We start from the raw sequence: 21,537 nt of genomic DNA on the forward strand, positions 1-21,537 counted from the left end.
CATCTCCAAACGTGACTGCTCCATTTTTACAATCCTCGGTGAAAGATGTGAACCATCTTTTGTCTCCAGTCATGTGCCTTGAGCAACCACTGTCTAGATACCAAGTATCAGACTGACAAGATGAGAGAGCAGTGAATGCCACCAAGCATGTAAAATTGTCTTCCTCAGATGAAGGTGACACCTTATCCAATAGACAAATTTGAGTCTTTTTTCTTCTCCATACTTGCTTTAAGTTTGGAGTAAGGAAGTTAGGCATTATTTTTGAAATTCTATTCATTCCCTTTGGGTGAGCCACAAATCTCCCTTTGAGATTTGATTTTTCAGAAATCCAAGAAGTTTTAGTCTTATTTTCCTTTTTAAGCTTGTAACACCTAGGTCTAATATGTCCTATTTTTTCACAGAAGTGACAAATAGGAATAAAATTTTTTGACCTAATGAACTTCTTTGGTCCAACAAAATTTCTTACGAAATTTGACTCTTTTGTAGTGATGCACGAATTTCCAAAAGGTTCATCACTACTCACTTTCATGCTAGGTTCTTGTAACGCTTTAACAAACTTGGTAACAGAAGTGGACGAACTTCCAGTTATATCAAAACCTAGACCGCTTTTATCACCTGAAATCTTTCCATAGCTCAACATTTTGTCAATTTTGCTTGAGCCAATGCTAAACTCTTCAACTTTCTTCTTTATGTTACTTAATTCATTTTCAAGACCTTTGTTGTCTGATGCTAGCATATGTAACTTCTCCAACATTGACTCTCGTAGCTTTTCTGCATGTTCCATTTGAGATTGATGCTCGATTTCTGCTTCATTCTTCTCACTTTCAAGCTGCACGAGTTTATTTTTCAGTTCTTCATTTTCCTTCTTCACTTTCATGGTGATATCATACAGTGCAGTGTACTTTTGTAAGACTTCTACGGAATCAGGCTCTTCAACTTCCGAATCATCCGTCTCATATCCATCAAAAGTTCCAAAAAATGCAACCACTTCCTTATCATCTTCAGATTCCGTGTCTTTCTCTGAATCACTGTCGCTCCACGTGGAAGTTAAAGCCTTGTTCTTTTCATCCTTCAGCTTTTTAAGAGTATTGGCACATTCATGAGCATGATGTCCATACCCTTGACATTCAAAACACTTGTCTCTGTCATTTGAACTTTTCTTTTCACCAAGTTTGACAAACTTAGAAGAATTTCCATGAGAAAAATCTCGAGAACGAGGAACTTTGGAATTTGAATCAAAATTATTTCGATTTTCACGTCCTCTGGAACTTCTAAGTTTCAAAAATTTTCTAGCTTGTTTGGTGAGAAGAGCAAATTCATCTTGAGTCAGGTTTTCAAATGAATCCTCATTCACTTTTTCATTATTGACTTTGAAGGCTACATTTTTTCCTTTCTTGACTTCGGTAAAGTCAGACTCATATGTTTGTAATGACCCAATCAATTGTTCCAACTTGTAGGTGTTTAAATCTTTCGATTCTTCTATAGCTGTCCTTTTCGCATGAAACCTAGAAGGAAGAGACCTTAGAATTTTCTTAACAACTCTATGTTCTGGAATGCTGTCACCAAGATTGTGACAACCATTGACAATTACACTAAGTTTAGCATAAAAGTCAGAAAAACTCTCATCATCTAGCATTTTGATATTTTCAAATTGTGTGATGAGATTTTGAAGCTTGGATTCTTTGACCGTGGAGTTACCTTCATGAGTAACTTCAAGAATATCCCAAGCTTCTTTCGCCGTTGAGCATTTACTGATGTAGTTAAATTGCTCAGGCGAAACGGCAGTGAACAACGCATTCAATGCTCTTTGATTGAATGTGCTAGAGTTGCATTCATCTTCACTCCATACCTTTCTAGGCTTAAGCATAGAAATAGTAACAGAAGACTGTCCTTCGCCTTTGGTTTCTTCAACTGTTGGAGGTTCCCAGCCTTCTTCAACCGCAAGCCACACTCTATCGTCAAGCGCCCAGAGAAATGATTTCATCTTTGCCTTCCATGCAGCGTAGTTGTCGCCATCAAAATGTGGCGGATGAGAAACTGAACCCATAGACCGATTCATCCTAGACTACCCACGGATCTCACTAGATATTTTTAGTGACCTGCTCTGGTGCCAATTGAAAGTCCTAGGATGGGTACTAACTTAATCTATAAATGACAACTTAACGCTAAAGCAAATTATGGTTTCAATTAATCAGTTATGCAAAATTAATCCTACACAAATATTCAACATGAATATAAAAAGCACACACATGATGTAGGATTTAACGAGGCAAAACCCACCACTGGGAAAATCCTCGGGCTACCAAGCCAGGAAGCACTAAGAAAGAAAGAATACATAAAGACTTACAAAACTCATCAACTAGACACTCATACCAGTTGGCAGCTTTGTCTTCGCGCTTTGCTACTCGATCTTTCTTCAGTCTTCGAGTTGAAGTGGCACGGTACTAACGCAACCGTCAATCACCTTTCCCTCGAACTTTGCACGATGCTAACTCGATCATGCAGAATGTTTATATGATGAAGTGTTTGTTTGGAAAACAATCAATTACGAAAATCACAAGGCTCATTTCCATAATTGATATTCAATTTAAAACCTCAAAGAAAAACAGCATGAAAAATAATATCTTCTCTTAAAAACCCATGCTGTTGGAACCATAAGCAAACAACAGTATTTCAATTATTTTTTCACGCACACGAAAAACCCAATTGATGCTTCTTCAAAAATCCTTTTTAATAAAATAAAATTCTCTGCATAAATGGTTCCCTTTAAAAACACATGCTCATCAAAAACCACAATGTGGCAGCCACTGACAAATAATGTTATATACTTTTAAAATCACAAAGTTGCTGCACATGTATCTTTCAAGAAAAACATGCATATATGCGGCATCTTTTTGAAACAATTTCAAAGCTTCCTTTTCAATCCTCAATGCACGGGAACCAATTTAAACTGATAAGATTTCATAACTAAAACTAGTTTTAGCTAACCATGCAATCCATATTGATCAATAACTCTACCAACACCCAAACACGTTTTGATAACACGGTTTGAAAAGTCTCAATACCATCAGATTAGTCCTAATGCAATTAGACTATTTTGCATGCTTTAAAATCTCGAATATAAAGGAATAAGATATTTTAAAGAGATAAACCACACAATGGTTAAGAGTCCTATATCAAAAACAATAACATGAGATATAGATGAAAGTAGTTGGATGTATGCATGCAAACGTACCTGAATATTTATCGCGTGTAGGTAACATCTTTGCATCGAAAGTGTGAGAACCCTTCCTAGACTTAAACTATTACAATTGAAAATGTATAACAAGTCTAAGCTATTACAGACTCAGGCATTATGTCAGGGATTGCCAATTTTACCCTAACAAGTTTCAATCTCAATATACTAGATGCCTTCCTTTGCACACTCCTGCAGCGCTGCCCTCAACGCAATAGATTCAGTTATTTCAGCGGAATGGAAATACAGGCCTCCCTATCCAACTGCAGAGTGCAACAGGCCGGCAAAGTCGCTTATAACCCATCCCACTCCACCTTTATGTGATTGTGGATTCCAAGCTGCATCACAATTCACCTTAAGTGTCCCAAACTCTGGTATTTTCCATTTCACCATTCTTCCTGCAAATTCCAGCTCATTGATTCTTCCACTGCATTTGTGGTCGTTGTGCTTCCCCGTTGTGCTTCCTTATATTCAAACATTTATATTATGTTTCTCACATTTGGATTTAGATGATGCAATATCCATTTCCTGGTTCCGTTTTCTTAAGTTGAGTAGGCTCCTTCATGTCAACGAATGGCGCGAGAGAGAGAGTGAGAGAATATTCATGTTCTTACTATTCATAATAGCTTATAGCCCATATGACATTAGAAAGATAGAGAATAATAGAAGAGTCAAGTTTTAACCATTTATAATGACTTAAAGCTCATGTGGCATTCATCATTGACCTATGCCTAATTAGTAAAAATATACCATAGATTAAGCCTAAAACAAAAATATGCCATTAATATGTGGCTAAATAGTAACGTTTTTATTAACTTTTAACTAAATTACTAAGATTTTATTTGATTATGTTAAAGGGATAAAAAGTTATTACGTTTTTAAGGAGGGAATTCTAAAGAAAAGAAAAAGGAAAACGTAAGGGAATATTGTTAATATTAATTAACTTCAAAAAAAAAAAATTTATCACACACTTTCAAATCGAATAACAGTACAAAATGTGGAAGGCCCAAAACTAAAGGTTGTCCATGATAAGCAAACATAGTACGAAGGCCACAAAGCAAAATTAGAAGATGCCAACTCAAGCCTTGTATCATGCATACAAGTTAAATAGGAGAAAATGGAACGTTTCCCTCAACTCAATTGACTAGAATAATACTTTTCACATAATCTACAACCCTATTCTGATTAATAATAACAGGAATATGAAGATACTTGAAATTTCCGGTACAAGAATTATAAGAGGCAGCTCTTCCATCGGAGGCAATCATAAGAAGCTCGTCACGTTTCCAAGGTGTCAATGGAAACTCCATATCTGTAAAAGGTCCAGCAGTTAGGTGTTTTGTCCATGAACTCTTAAATCCGTCATCGTAGTCCATTACCCATATTTCAAATAATGTGGAAGGCTCTTCGTAACTACTGCAATAATAAGTGAGGGATTCATTATACAGAAAAATACCATCACGCTTAAAACCAAATTCTCCCCTAAAAGGCAATTCTATCATATCAGATATTTCATTAGCTAAATCAAATGAAAATATGTATTCCTCTACATCGCATGACAACCAATAACAAAACCCCTTCAAATACACTGAATAAGAATATGGTTCGCTATATGATGATAATATTTTACTTAGTATATCAATCGTGATCTCTTTCCAAGAGTTAGCAGCCATGGTGTATACTTCAGCAGTGTAAGGAAGAGCAATATGCTCCATATATGTTTCTCCATCATCTGAATACTCACAATCATAATTATCTATAATTCGCACAACCTTGTATTCTTTAGCTTTGCAATCATAACCAAATCCCAGTCCTTTAAGTGTCGTTTCCAATCCGAATTTTTCTTTTACCCCGGGAAGGGGTAGAAGAAGGCATGAATCAGGAAGTTGCCTGAATTCCCCCGTTGCAGGATTGCACAAAAAGGAATTTTCGTCTACTGTTACACAAACAATCCCATCGCAATAACCGTGAATCTCTACTTCATGAGGGTCATCCTTTAGAAACGGTACAGTAGTTAGGTCCTCAATATCATAATGAAGCTCATCACCATCAATGGAAAGATTAATCACGGACCATGAAACTTCTTGTTTCCAACTCTGTTCCGAGCAAACGTGAGCCTGAGAACAGTTGAGAAGGATACAAGTGGAGGATGAGAGTTTGTTGTCCACAGAATCGCTGAGATGTTTGGCCACAAAACATGGACTATTGATAAGAGTGCACCAAGATTTGCGTATGCATTTGAATCGCATCAGAGACTTGGGTGGTAACCTGGACAAGATTTCGACCATCCTATCTTCGGGAGTTTCACTTTCACGCACCTGGGACATTTCGACAATTTTGTTCCATGCACATGAATTATTCACACGTATATATACACAGGAAATACACCACCAATTTGAGAGCCAAACTAAATCAAACTCCAAGTCCCTAAGGCCGGTAGGTCGGGGTTCAATTATTAAACATATTACCCCATAAGATGCCAAAATTCAACAGTACTAAATAAACTTAGAGTTCCACAACCACGACATATTTAGCTATCAAAGAAAACAGGGGTGAGCCAGAGTAGGCGAGTTTTTCGAAAGAAAACAGGGATGAGCCAATCAGTTTCGAGTTTTATGGAGAATCTTACGTTCAAATTTTACTTTTTAAGTCTAGACTAAATTGATGATAAGGTGAGTGTGATATCCGTATATGGGTCAGCTTGTAAAATCACATGATTTTAACTAACTAACAAAGAAAAATTCACATGTTCACAAGATTTTTAATTAATTAAGCCAATTTTTTCTTTAGAAATACAATCACATAACCGCGTCCTTATTACAGCTAAGAGTTTTTCTATTTAAACACCACTTCTCATTTAAGTTTACCCAAATTTCTATGTACGTCCAAGGTTCTAATAGATGTTAGGCGCTAATCGGGTGGCATGTTGGGACCTAGTGCCTAGGCTTCTAGGTAAATTTAACCAAATTTAATATATATTGAATAAATAAGTGCCTATTTATATTTAAAAAATATATGATTGAATTGAGAAACAGAAATTGCAAAATAAATGGCATATATATTGTACAGTATTAGAACATATTGAAAACATGGGAAACAAACATATATAATGAGTGTTCATTTAAGTATTCAACAAGCCTCTTACAAAATACAAAATGAAAACTATCGATTTTTTGTCTATCTAGACATACGTCTAAGCGTGTCTAGGTGCATTTTCTTAATTTTCAAAAACCTAGAGACTAATTGGGACCAGCTGCCTAGTGCCTAGGTGGGGCGTAGAACAGTGTCTTGGCCCCATTTAAATTTAAAATTTAAACATTTTTCTAAATTCACCACATTCTCCCAAAAATACCATCAAACACCAACACCATATCCGCAAACACCCTAACGCAGCCTCCCATGCACCCCTAAATTCTGAACTCAGAAGAGCATTTCCAGCGGTGGAAAGCAAGGGAACAAATATTGCCCAAAACTCACAAACATTGCTCCACCACCCCAAAAATTGAAAGGCAATCAGTAGGCCCTACTATACCCAACTCACTTCCAAGGCAAGTCTTGGCCGAGCTGCTAGGCAAAGATTAATGGGAAAATGACAGAAATGGGTCATTACCTTAATTTTGGGACCAAAGTAGGATTTTTGTGATATGGAAAGAACATGTACACGACATGCACAACAATATGATAGAAATAAGATTTCTCTAAAACTTGAAATGACAAATTACCCTCCTATATAAATGAATTATTTCGTCCAACCCAGTCAGCATTTTCTTCTACCCTCTCCGAGAACCTCGAATGGCGTGGCCCCAGCTCCTTGTCCAAAACCCCCAACCGGCGCCACCCCCTAACTCAACGACCCTTAACCTCGAACAGTGCAACCCCCTACTCGACAAACCTTAAGTTTCCAAATCCTTGTCCACTTTTCAAAACCACGGGAAGTTTCCAAATTCTTCTACACTTTTCCGACGGATGACAAGTTTTGAATTTTCCGACATTCGGCGCCGTTTTAACTCAAATTTTGTGCAAGTTTTGCGGCCAACGATTGAGACAGATTTAATGGTAAAATAAAAAAAAGAAGTATGTTTTTAATTGAATTCATTATTTGATCTTAGGATTTTTTCAATTTGGGAATTTAGGGTTTTGGGTGTGATTGACTGTTTTGTGCAATTAATTTGGAGAACGTTAACGGACTAGAGGGTTGTGTAATTGCATGTATTTTGAAGTTAATTTTGGTCATGGTTTGCATATTGTGTACATATTATGGGCATGTGTATATGATATTGCTGGAAATTATTAATTGATTAAGTTGTACTTTGGTAGATGAATTGGTGTAGATGTTGGGCATACTTGCTTGAATTTGGTACATATTTTGTGCATATCATATGGTGCAGATGTTGGGCATACTTGCTTTGAATTTAGTTGATGCATTGGTTGAATTTGATCTATATGAAAGAGTGCATATACTATGCATTTCCTGTGTGCATGTTTATGTTATTAATTTGATGTGCGTATAAAACCTTATGTCTGTCATTGTTGGATTGAAAGGCTGTATTAGAAATCTTGCAGGTTGAAAGTGAAATGGTTCTCCTCCGACAGAACTTGTGTGTCCGCCTGACGAAGTGTTTCTTGCCATCATTCCATGTCTGTCGTACACAACGGGGTTTCTTTCTAACATAAGAGGGCGATTTTCAAGAGAGCACCTAAACAAATTGGAGGATCCTTGTTTCGGTCATCTCATTGACATGGACCACATTGACTGGTTTGGACAGCTAAACCACTACGCTATATTTAAGGCTATAAAGGATAAAGTGACCAACGATTCCATATCCTTTCTTTTTGGGGAAGATGTTGCAACATTCAGGAGTCGGGAATTCTGTTTGATCAATGACCTAAAGTTTGGAGAATTCCCGCTAGAAGCAAGAGGAATGTCGTATACGAGAGACATATCTCAGAAGAAAGAAGAATATATCCCTAAAACAATTGGAGGACCAACTCAATGTCTGCCAAAACCAAGATAATATGTTCAAGTTGGGGCTACTGTACTTCGTCCACTTCGTTCTTTTGGGGAAACAGAAGGACTCAATTATCTCGTACTATCTGCTTGACTTGGTAGACAACGAAGAAAAGTGAGAGACCTCTCCTTGGGGTTCGGCGTCGTTCCATTTGTTGATGCCAACCATCAGGATCGCTGCTTTGACCCGGTACACCTTTATAAAAGAAAAAGGGGTGACAACCTACCATGATTCTTATAACCTGAGGGGGCTTCCCTATGTCTTCCAGGTAATTTTATTTTTCTTTTTTCTTATAAGTTTAACGTACTTTTACATTTGTTTTCGTTGTAACTTTTTGATAGTATCAATTTCAATTCTGCAGATTACGTTGTTCGAAACCTTGTCGTACGTAAAGACAAAAACAACTCGAGGGTGTGGATTGAGATACCTGAGTTGTTGCCCCGGATTTTCCCACTAGATATGAAATTCTAAATCCACCAGAGGATGACAGTATTCCTACATGTGATTTAGGATTGCTTGCCAAAATATTAAAATGTCTAATTAATTAATGGTTCTATACAAAGAATGAAAATATAAGGCAAGAGGGGGTCACCATGTCGAATTCATTTCTTGGGGTAAAAGTAACCGTGAGTAGACACATTTATCACAATCGAGAATTATGTAAATGTATTACATTCCATAATTAGGTTCACCAACCTTTCCGCAAAACCAAATCTAAGAAGGACATACGTAATGAACTTCCAGTTTAGATAACCACAGGCTTTCTCCAAATCCAATTTAATCCTCATCGCTCTCGCCCTGCCTTTCTTCCCTTTAAAACTGGAAAACATCTCATGATCAATAAGAATAGTAATATGAATAGAACGTCCAAGATTAAAAGCCCCTTGATTACCTAAAATACAAGGATCAAGAAGAGGTTTCAATCTCTTAATAATAACCTTGGTAATTATTTTAGGGCATTGTTATTAGCACTCTAAAATTCTCATTTTGTACTCCAAACTTTCTATAATTAGAAAGAAAAATACACTTATGAGGAGTGTAGAATGAGATTTTTGGAGTGTCAATAATAGTTCCTTTATTTTATAACTAACATTACAAAGATTTGTAGGTCTGTAATTATTTACCAATTCAGGGTTTTCAATTTTTTGGATAAGAGCAATGTTAGTGTGATTAATAAGCCTTAAGCTTGAATTCTTCTCAAAGAAATCCTTAACCATTGGGACAACCAAATCTTTGATCACAACCCTATACTCATGGTAAAAACTTGCACTAATTCTATCCGGACCAGGAGCTTTCAAAGCACCAATGCTTTTAACTGCCTCCCATATTTCATTTTCCTCAACAAGCTTTAGTAATTGATCATTTTGATGATTATAAATACAAGGGATGGTAACGTTAGCCATGGAAGCAATATCTGCTATAGATGGGGATCTATCACAAGAAAACCGCAGTTTGAAATCCTGCACAAAAACTATTCTATCTCATCCCCATAGTTCCACCAAAAACAAATACCATCTTTCATCTTTGTGATTTTTCATTTTTTTTTTTTTAATTGGGGCCACAATTTGGAAATATCTTGTATTTTTATCCCCAAGCTGTAGCCAATTTGCTTTGGCTTTTTGTGCCCAAATTGTTTCTTCCTGATTTAGTATTGTATTTAGCTCATCACTAAGCTTCGTCTCCAACTCCAACTCTCTATCAATGATTAGATTCTTCATAATCGTTTCTTGTACCTTACTAAGATAACTTAAGATATTTTCTTGCGTTCCTTAAATTACCAATAGTTGTTTTGTTCCATTTTTTCACAAGATACCTAAAAGTGCCAGCCCACGCCCTAAATTTATCAATTGGAGAAAACTCCCCATTATAACTCCATGCATTTTTAACAAAATCCTTGAACTCGGGATGAAGTAGTCACATAGTTTCGAATTTAAAAGGGAAATTATTTTTAATTTCATTAAACACGCTGCTGGTTAACATAATGGGGCCATGATCAGAGCCATAAATTGGATGGTTATGAGGATTGTGATCAGAGTACTCAGTTCATCAGTAAGAGTTAGCAATACCTTGATCAAGTCTTTCATACATTCTAGTACCATTAGAGTGACCGTTGCACCAAGTATAGGGTACTCCCATCGCATTCAAAGATATTAGGTTTCCCTTATTCAAGAAATTAATTAAATTGTTCATGTAAATCGTTGTATTTTGACAACCTCCTCTTTTCCATGAATGAGCTCACTGCTGACGATTTTCCAAAGCTCAATGGTAGGTTCTATTAACACAGAGAAGCTGTGAACAATGATGGATACCAGAAACGAAGAAGAAGATGAGGAGCGATAGAGAGGAAGAAAGAGAGAATGTATTAATACTTTCAGAAATTCTTACAATGCTTTCTTACCACAAATGAGAACCCTATTACTCCTTATATACCATAAGGACTAATTACAACAGTACCCTTCTACCTGTATTAACTAACCCATCTTCTAGATAATACCATGTGGCAATTCTGTTATATTGGTTATTACTCCCCCCTCAAACTGAACATGGATCTACCAGGAGAAGTTTGAAATAGCTAAACACCTAAAACGGGATCTAAAACTGGACCTGAAACAGCAAGAGCAAGGTGTCGGCAGTGCTTTACAAACACAGGACCATGCAGGCCTTTGGTGAATACATCTGCAACCTGTTCTTCAGTAGGTATATATTGGACAAGTAAATCACCCCGTTGAACCTTTTCACGAACAAAATGATAGTCGGTATCAAGATGTTTGATCTTCGAATGAAAGACAGGATTGGAGCTTAGAGCTAAAGCACTCAGATTGTCACAGTAAAGGACTGGAGGCACCAAAAGTTGCTGATGCATGTCTTTGAGAAGAGATCGAATCCAAAACAAGTCAGCTGCAGAATGTGCTAAAGCTTTGTATTCAGCCTCAGTAGAGCTGCGAGATACTGTGGATTGTTTCTTAGACTGCCATGAAATGGGATTATCGCCCAAGTAAATCACAAAACCAGTTATTGAACGGCGGGTATTTATATCGGCTGCCCAGTCGGAATCAGAATAGGCCAGCAAATTGAAATCCAAGCTCTTTTTGTAATGCAAACCATACTCAAGTGTTCCTTTCAGGTACCGTAAAATGCGTTTGACAAGATGCATATGAAGATCAGTCGGAGAAGTCATAAACTGACAGACCATGTTAACAGCCTGAGCAAGATCTGGCCGAGTAAAGGTCAAATATTGGAGAGCCCCGACCAAACTTCGATAATGACATGGGTCAGGGAGAAGAACACCTTCTTGTTTAAGTAATTGTGCATGTGGTTTAGACGGTGTGGATGTAGGTTTACATGTCTCCATTGCTGCCTTCTTGAGGAGATCTTGAGCATATTTCGATTGGCTGATAAACAATGAACCATCTTCTTTATACTGAATCTGCAACCCCAAGAAATAAGACAATCTGCCCATGTCTTTGAGATCAAAGACTTCTGCAAGGTCACTGATCACTGCTTGAACTGTTGTAGGGTTGGAACCAGTGAGTATAATATCGTCTACATAGAGCAATAAGATAACAATATCCCCTTTATCTACTTTAACAAATAAGCTTGTATCAGATAAGGAAGTTGTGAAACCAAGGGATGGAAGATAACTCGTGAACTTCGAGTTCCAGGCTCTCGGGGCTTGTTTCAAGCCATATAGAGATTTAATGAGTTTACACACATAACTTGGACAAGAAGGATCCACAAATCCTTGAGGTTGCTGCATGTAGACCTCTTCCTCGAGATCACCATGCAAAAAAGCATTTTTAATGTCTAGTTGTCGCAGATTCCAACCAAGCTGTGCAGCTAAAACAAGAATTAGTCGAACAGTAGTGTGTCGGACCACAGGACTGAAAGTCTCTGAGTAATCCAGCCCGTGTTCTTGAGTGTACCCCTGAGCAACTAACCGAGCCTTATACCTTGATATTGTTCCATCTGGATGTTTCTTTATTTTATACACCCATTTGCTACCTACAATTGTTCTTTGAGATGGAGGTGGAACTAGAACCCATGTACCTTGAGCCTTTAATGCATCATATTCTTCTTGCATAGCATGCTGCCATTCATACTTACACGATGCTGCCCTAAAAGTTTTAGGTTCTTCAGGTTCTGTGATATCAGCTAGGAATGAGAACACTCCAGGACAAGCACTAGTAATCGAACCAGAGCAGGACATATCAGAGCAAGACTCCAGTATTTGTAATGAATTTAACTCAGGGAAAGTTGCCAAATGAGCTGCATAATTCTTTCTTGAAATAGCACCTGTTTGTAACCGAGTTTGGTGTACAGGTAAGACATGTGAATCAGTGCTAGATGAATGCTCAGACAAAGGTAATAATACCTGAAGTTGAGCAGGATCGAGGACAGGAAGCAAAGGAGGTGGAGTTGGTGTATCACTTGTTGTAGAGTAGGAACCATGAGATGTTGATGCTAAAGAGTCTTCACAAATGTGATTCTGTGATATCTGACCATGCTCAAATTGACCCCTTGTAGACCTCATGGGAATAGGAAATGGTATAACCACAGAGCGAGTTTGATTAACTGTCTCAGCAGATGCCACATCACTGTGAGAAGGCCCCAACCTTGCTGGAAATATTGACTCTTCAAAAATAACATGCCGTGATATAATGCATTTCTTAGACTGTTGATCATAACATATTACTCCCTTATACCCCATTGCATAGCCTAAGAAGATACACATTTTGGACTTAAACTGCAATTTATGATTGTTATACGGCTTGATCCATGGAAACACAGCAGTTCCAAAAATTCGTAAGGACTGTACCTCAGGCACTTTGTCGTATAGTAACTGATAGGGAGAACTAAAAGACAAGGTTTTACACGGCATTTTATTAATCAAAAAAACTGCATGAGCACAAGCAAAGTACCAAAACTCACGACTTAAACCAGAAGCATTTAACAAAGTAAGAGCCGTGTCCACCACATGTCTGTGTTTCCTCTCAGAAATCCCATTCTGTTGAGGTGTGTAAGGACAAGAAATAAACTGTAGAATGCCTTTTGCAGCCAAAAAGGACGTAAACCGCTTGCTGGTGTATTCACCTCCACCATCTGTTTGCAAACCTTTAATTGTTAACCCAAACTGAGTATGAATGAAAGCATAGAACTTGAGAAAAATTGCAAACACATCAGATTTGTTGCACATGGGAAATATCCAAGTAAATCTGGTATATTCATCTACAAACAGTACATAGTATCGAAAACCTTCCACAGAGCTTACAGGTGTTGGACCCCACACATCGGTATGAACTTTCTCAAAAGGAACCCTACAACTGTCATTTCTAACAGGAAAAGGTATCCTAGACATTTTACCCCTAATACAAGAAATACAAGTAGTATAAGTCTCATCTAACTTGTGTAAAACCTTAGATTGCCTTAACATTGCAGCTACAATATCATGTGCAGGGTGTCCCAACCTTTGATGCCAAATATCTGATTTCACCAGTTTCCCCAAGTAAGCCACTGGATCTCTTGTAACAAACTTGTGCCCTCTAGAAGCTTTAACCACTGGAATCTGAAATAACTCTTCTGGTTTACTCTTTCCGTGATACACCACCTCCCTTGTCTTCTTGTCCTGCACAAAGAACTCACACTCATCACATATAAACCAACTATTATTATCTGCACATAATTGTTTAACTGAAAGAAGATTTCTGGCAATATTTGGAACATGAAGAACTTTACTGAGAATAAGAGAATGATCAGGAGTATGAATCGCAGAGGAACCGAAATGCTTAATTGGTAGACTCGAACCATTACCAATGGTTATATTATCAGACCCTTGATAAGGAGCTACTTGATTTAATGCATTTATATCTGCAGTCATATGGTGTGAAGCACCTGAATCCACAATCCACACATCCTGAGGAGGAGCCTGAGATGTTTGTTGTGCATTCATGGCAGACAGTGAGGCTGGAGGTGGCTGACCTTGATATGTGTAGTTGGCCCGATGAAAACAGTCAAGCGCAGAATGTCCTCGTTTCCCACATATCTGACACTCCATAATGAAACCAGCTGGTGTATTTCCTGTATTTCTGTGAAAACAGTTCACTGCAGCATGACCTCTTTTATTGCAGATTTGACACTCAACTACAACATTTGTTCTAGCTTCTGTATTGCCGGACCACGACCCAGTAACATTCTGACCTTGTCTTGTCCCTGAAGAGTAAGGACTATTTCCACCATAAAACCCTCTTCCTCTGAAATTATTACCATTTCTATAGTTGCTGCTATTATTCCTGAATTGACCACCATTTCCAGCCCTATAACCCCCATTGTAGGTCTGAGATTTGAACCCATGCTGCTGACCAGACTGAGATTGAGCTACAAAACCATATCCACAAGATTGATCATGATGCCCTGGAGGAAAAGTATTCGAACCAAACATCTGAGACTCCACACCATGTTGATGAGCATTATTAAATGAACCCTGTGGTTGCTGAACAATAGTGCCTACTGTAGTAGCAGGTATATGAGCATGGTGTTGAGAATTTGACGAAGATGCACCACTCGAAGATCCACCTCCATACATGACAGAACCCAAACTAGTATTCTGCCCAGATTGAGAACCCTGAACAAACAAAGCAGCCATATTCTGAGGCAGCAGATTCATTTCCCCTTCAATCTCCTTTTCAGTTCCAAGTAATTGAGCACGAAATTCCCTTAAGGTAATGGAAGATTCCCGTGCCAAGATAACTGTGCGAATAACTCCATATTCCTTAGGTAAACCTGCCAGCCCAGCAATGATAATATCATTGTCAGAAACTGTCTCCCCTGCAGCCATTAACTGATCTCTGATATTCTTCAAACGCAACAAGTATTTATCAATGTTATCTGCTCCCTTCTGAATCGTATGCAACTCTGTTTTCAAATGATTAACTCGAGACTTCGAAACAGAAGCATATCTTTCAACAAGATTTGACCATGCTTCAAAGGCAGTCCTGCACCCCAAGACATACTCCATTGCCTCATCTGTTAGTGTAGCAAGTAGCAGACTAATAAGAGCCATATCAGTAGACTCCCAATCAAGAAACGCTGTGGTAATCTCCCTTGTAACACCAGTCTCTGAACTTACAACATACTTTGATGGACAACCAATCGTACCATCGAAATGACCAAACAGTTTGTACCCTTTAAGAACCGACTGAAACTGAAAGGCCCATTTGGCAAAATTATCATCTCGAAGTTTTATAGTCAGCATACCCAACAAATTCTCAATCTTGAATGAAGAAGACGCCATTGAAACGAATTCAATCAACCACAACTCTGAGCAAACCAAAAAATTACCAAACAAGGAACACACAACTGACTTCGAAAAATTCACAAAACAATACCCAAGTAAGGAGAATGACACTCCAAATCACAACTCAAATTGCACACTTCAACTAAAGATACCAAACCAGGAGATTGATACTCCAAGATTTATAGAAAGAATGACACTTTCTTGTTTTAATCGACAAGTCCTAGAGAATGATACTCCAAGGAACAAACACAGCTCAGGAGATTGAAACTCCAAGATTCATAGAAAGAATGACACTTTCTTCTTTAAATCGACAAATCCTAGAGAATGATACTCCAAGGAACAAACACATAGAATAACAAGAACAGAAATCAACACATCAACATTTTACCAAAAAACCCCAAATCTTCGCTTCAATCGAATTCCAACAAATTGAATCACAGCCCCAAGGAAGAAACAAATACACCTGATTCGTTGAAAAACGCACCACCAAACACCCAATCTTCGAGCACCCAATCTTCAAGACAGCACCCAAACCAGCGGAAGTCTTCACCAGAACCGAAAGTGGCGACGAGCCTAAACCAGCGATGATACCATATTAACACAGAGAAGCTGTGAACAATGATGGATACCAGAAACGAAGAAGAAGATGAGGAGCGATAGAGAGGAAGAAAGAGAGAATGTATTAATACTTTCAGAAATTCTTACAATGCTTTCTTACCACAAATGAGAACCCTATTACTCCTTATATACCATAAGGACTAATTACAACAGTACCCTTCTACCTGTATTAACTAACCCATCTTCTAGATAATACCATGTGGCAATTCTGTTATATTGGTTATTAGGTTCATGAAACCCTCTTCGAACCTAATATCGGAGACCATTAAATCATATTATCGAACAAAGTTTTAATTTTCTCTAAAGACTTAACGCTAATTTCTTTCCTTTCCCCATTCAATCTTAACTGTAACCCTACGACCCACAACCCATCAGAAGGGTAGAGCAGCAGCCCAAATTATGTTGCTTTCGGCCCCTCAGCAATTGAAAACCCCAACCCAACGATTGTAATTTCCTTCCTACGGACATTAGCTTCCTCATGACCTCAACATGCTTTTCGAAATTGTCTTCCTTTCCCGATATTGTTAACTCCCCTGTGAAATTAACTTCTGCAAGTATTAACCAAATCCATAATATGAAGATTATCTCGCAGCAACTGAGCTGATTCAGAGTTCATGCGCCGTCTGCGCGCCCCAAAAGTTGTCAAGACCCTATAAGCTATTCTATCGTTAATTTGTCCTTATCTTTAATATGTAACGAGGAAGGAAAAAAAATTCACTCAACTTATCCAGACTTGCAACATAAACAAGTTACCAGGGGTTGTCATTCTTCTCGGAGTCTTTAAACCTTGGAAGTCTTAAGACTCTTAACTATTCCATCATTTTCATTATCAAACACTTTATGCTATTGCATGGCCTTAGTAATTAAGCCACCTCTTGATTTGTAGTAGGATTTCCAGCTACAGGGAATTGGTTTTAACTATCCGGAGAAAAATTAAAATTAATGAAATTATGTACCAAGGGTTATAAAGTTTATGTATATCCATATATTTTTTTGGGCATGGAAATTAGACAACGTGGTTGAGGTAAGGTCCCTCTCATGCATTTACAACATCCACATGCAGTTTCCTCTCGAGCATTTCAAACCCTCTAAAGAGGCTCATAATTTCAAGTCCCCCTCGCTCCTCCACCTATATATATGTTCCATTACCACACAATTTCAAACCCTCTAATGTGATGTTGGAAAGAAAAATGAAAAGTTATACCTAAATGATCTCTTTTTAATCTTTAGCCAGGGCATACGATTCCCTTCGTTGTTGATGAAATGCAACAAGAGACGAAGTGCTGCTTTTTGGGTATCCACTTTTGATGAAATGCTTTTGATCAGGAAATCCTTTACAGGCTACCAACTTTTGAGCAGACGGAACATATATAGTCAGTTAATAGGGTGCTTTTTAGCTTACCACCGTAAAGTGTGTGTAATGATTATCACTCTACTTATTACCATTAGATGAGTTTAAGTTCGATATTTGTGTCTACCCACTACACAGATCTCAAAATTTAAACTCATCCAACGATGATAAATAGGATGGTGAGCATCATCACCACTAGGGATAGTGAGTAAAAATATTCCCTAAGTTAATAATAGTAAAGAATAATAAAACCATTATTATAATAGGTAGAAGCCACGTATAAACTGTGAAAGTTACAATTAGGTTCAATTGTTGATAGTGGCCAAGGTGGAAGAATAATGCCAGCCATAGACTTTATTCGAAGGTCATGGAATGGAAGCATTCCTGCTGGAGACATATAAAGCAATCTTAAGTCTTAACTATCAAGCTCTTGAGTCTTCTTCTTAAAGTAACCCCACAAATTTTAAATGCCTTCTGGTCTTATAATATGTTTGGAGAATATCTTACTCCTTAACTATGCTAATTTGAATGCAAGCAACTATATAATGTTTTATTTAATACAACTCTATTATTTATACTAAAGGGGTGGAAATATGGGCTAAGTCACACAATGAGACAACCATAATAATTTAGTATCGAACTCATTGTATATAAGAGTCGAATCTAAGATCTATTACCTACAAGTGGAGAAGGACCTTAGTAGTAAGTGACATCAACTAGATAAAAAGTTTAGTGGCATCTCAAGTTCAAATGTTGAAGTAGGTTACCAAATTAGAAACCCTACTTCCCTTAGTGTAGATAACATCGTTTGTTTAAAATAAATAAAAAATAAAAAAGTAATGTTATTCTCTTCAGTTATAAGTGAGAAGTCTTAGATTCGATTTTCGCCAACGGCAAATTTGAACCACATTATTGCTAGCCTATTGTGACCTTCTACAGTGAGTTATGGATCTGGCGTAATAAAGAATCTTCTGAGGAGGGGGATAATAACACATTCGTTAACATTTTTTTTAGTATAATTACATGCAAGTTCAATATGTTGTTAATTAGCCAATTAACATGGAAGCTAAGAGGCCATGACAAACTCCAACCTACGTGTAGATGTGCGATGCTCTTCTAATGATTATAAGAAAACGTTCCCTGTAAGGAAAACATAATTAAATTAGTTGGAATGATCCTATGGATCCGACTTCGAATCCTTCTTCCCATATTTTATATTAGTTTAGCAAAATATCACTAAAAAAATAATAGGCCCATCTTGAATTTAGTTTATAAACTAATTCATGAGTGGAAATAGTTGCTAATTGATCCATCAATTCGACAATACGAACAATAATTTATTCATAAATTAACTGAGAATCAAAGGAATGATTTAGTACCTGACCTCACGTATATCTGTCTTCCAAAAACATATCCTGAATCATACATATAGCTCTTCATCTTAAATAATAAACACTCGCTACTAAAGAGAAGATCTAAATTAAGTAATGTGGTCAAGGGTTATGAAGCAGTTTCTATTCATATATATTTTTAAGGGCATGGCAACTAGAAGAAGTAGTTGAGATAAGGTCCCTCTCATGCATTTACAACATCCACATGCAATTTGCTTGCGAGACATCTCTCCAACCTTCTGAAGAGGCTCACAATTTCAAGTCCCTCTCGCTCATCCAACTACATGTTCCCCGAAATAACTAAAAGTACCTAACCGCATGACCTAAGCCTTTACCACTTCCATGCTCCCCAAACGTAAGCCACAAGCTATCTAGCTGGCATATCGAAAAACAAATTTAACACCCCTTACATTCCTTTCTTTTCCAACCCACTAGTACGCTCGCTCTCTCTCTCTCTCTCTCTCTCTAGCCGGAAATCAATGGCATCGCCACCACATCAAACACTCGTTATCATGCTTTTGATTTGTTCTTCAGCAAGTGTCACCGCCACTACTTCTGATGATCATCAACCTTTGGTGTCTAAGGAAGTGAACGCGGGGATAAAATGTGGAACTTGCCCTTGTGTCAACCCATGTGAACAGCAACAGCTGCCTCCACCACTTCCGCCGCCACCACCACCGCCAAAGACTCCAACAACTCAAGATTGCAACCCTAATCCAAGCCAATACGTGCCAGTACCACCGCCGCCTCCGAGGTTTGTTTACGTGACAGGTCCACCTGGAAATGTACTGCCGCCGCCTCCGAGGTTTGTTTACGCGACAGGTCTACCTGGAGATGTGTATCAGTACCAAACCGATGCATATGCATATTACTCAGCTGCTCCACGTCATCACTACAGCATGGGGTTGCTACTCTTGTTGGTATGTGCAGAAGTAATAATGGCTTTTGGGGGACTCTGATAATCATATTATCTAGGTAACTAATTTGGCCACGGTCTATTAATTTGTCCATGAGATCATGGGATGTATCAATTAATTAAAAGGCTAATTAAGTATTCAATCCAAATTTATTAATTAGCTAGGTCTGTTTGATTAATTAGTACTGTTTCTGTAATGCTATTGTTGTCCTTAAGTAATGCTTGCAATTTTCTAATGCTAATGTCGACTCGTTAAATATTCGCATCTACGTACTGTGGTATACGTTATATCGTATCCCTCTACAGTAGAAAGCTCACTAGTTCGTTTTAGAAATTTTCACATCTACCAAGCTAGCTTTATTCAGATTAACTTGCAACAACAACGTGCTTGAATTCTTATAGTATGCAGTTTTACCATGGACAATACTTGTGTTTCTCCTCGTGGGGGATCCACTTGTTCCCATTTGTGATTAATGTATTTTCATCCTATAAATGTCATAATTGGAACTGTTCATTCTCTTTATCATAATTTAAAGATAATCTCTGTAAAAAAAATCATTTACTTCATTTAGTCATTTATATGTATCAAAACATGTATGGTTTATCATAAGAATGCTACTTTATATCAAAACTGTTGATTGGTTTTGACACACATGGATGACTGAAAGATCTCCAAATTAAATATTTTTTGCACATATGATTTTTAAATGATAAGAAAGAGAATAAATAGTTCCGATTATGAAGTTTGTACAATAAAAAGACATGATCTCAAGTAGAGGGTACAAATAGGTTGTTCGCGGGAGGAGGGAGGGACACAAGTATTTTCTAATTGCTATTAATTCTCCTCTTAACCTTTTCAAAGTTAGGGGGTTTCATTTTTTTTTTTTTTTTTTTTTTTTTTTTTTTGAATGAGAGAGATAATCATAAAGAATATATAAACAGGATACAAGAGAGACTGAGACGCTTGTCCTTGGAACTTAAAAGATTTTCTTCCTATGCATGATACTGTTATTGACATTTCAGCAAAGTCACGGGATTTCTTTACACTTTAAAAGTGTGATTTTATATTTTGAGGTGGCTAGTAGCTACGAAAGTATTGTACTCATGGTTAATTCATATCACATTTCGTTGATCACGTCTATTGACTTGTCCACGGCTGCCTTCATATATTTGGTAAATTGCCATGCCAAATTAACCCCCCCCCCCCCCCAATTTAGCTCGTAACAAACAGGATTTGGATCCTCATCCTAATAAAATTGAAAAATAATAACCAACCCCCTTCTTTTTTTCGTACACATTTTCATTTAGTAATGTCCGTTAGTTTTCGTTTGATTATTCAAACTAATGATTATAATTAAACGGAGTGTGTAAGTAAGAAAAGAAAAAACGTGTGAGTATATACACATATATATATATATATATATATATATTTTTTTTTTGAGAAAGGTGATTATCTAAACATTAATAGAACTTTATTTGTCAACAAAAAAATAGTAAAAAGATTATTTAGTCTTCTATCACAAGGAAAAAGTTAAGGGCAGTAACATAATTTCACAAAATATATATTTTTTTTTTTTTTTAGGCTTCACCTACAAGTAATTTTAACATCTCTCATTTAAAAAACAAAAAAATTTACAGACAATTTGTGTGTGGGCATATACTTGTAATATCCCAGCATAATATTTTAGTTGAACTTGACGCCCACTATGTGTTGTTGACTTTCCTG

General features: G+C 37.3%; 1 protein-coding gene and 1 long non-coding RNA gene across 2 annotated transcripts; both read right to left on the minus strand.

The window, feature by feature from the left end:
- Positions 1-4,151: 4,151 nt before the first annotated feature.
- LOC137708293 (F-box/kelch-repeat protein At3g06240) lies at positions 4,152-5,690 on the minus strand. The gene has a single exon (XM_068447337.2). The coding sequence runs from the start codon at positions 5,560-5,562 to the stop codon at positions 4,372-4,374; it is 1,191 nt and encodes a 396-aa protein (XP_068303438.2). The 5' UTR covers positions 5,563-5,690; the 3' UTR covers positions 4,152-4,371.
- Positions 5,691-17,154: 11,464 nt separating this feature from the next.
- On the minus strand, positions 17,155-19,016 carry LOC148689738 (uncharacterized). The gene is made up of 3 exons (XR_015958320.1): positions 18,884-19,016; positions 17,358-18,644; positions 17,155-17,282 (listed from the first exon to the last, which is right to left on the minus strand). It is a non-coding gene; the product is annotated as an uncharacterized LOC148689738 (long non-coding RNA).
- Between the last annotated feature and the right edge of the window lie 2,521 nt (positions 19,017-21,537).

This window comes from Pyrus communis, chromosome 17 (genome assembly GCF_041283825.1).
Source record: "Pyrus communis isolate YQ-2024b chromosome 17, ASM4128382v1, whole genome shotgun sequence".
Lineage (NCBI taxonomy): Eukaryota > Viridiplantae > Streptophyta > Magnoliopsida > Rosales > Rosaceae > Pyrus > Pyrus communis.

Coding starts and splice junctions, on each gene's coding strand:
- LOC137708293 (XM_068447337.2), bottom strand. CDS start 5,562: ATGTCCCAGGTGCGTGAAAGTGAAACTCCCGAAGATAGGATGGTCGAA.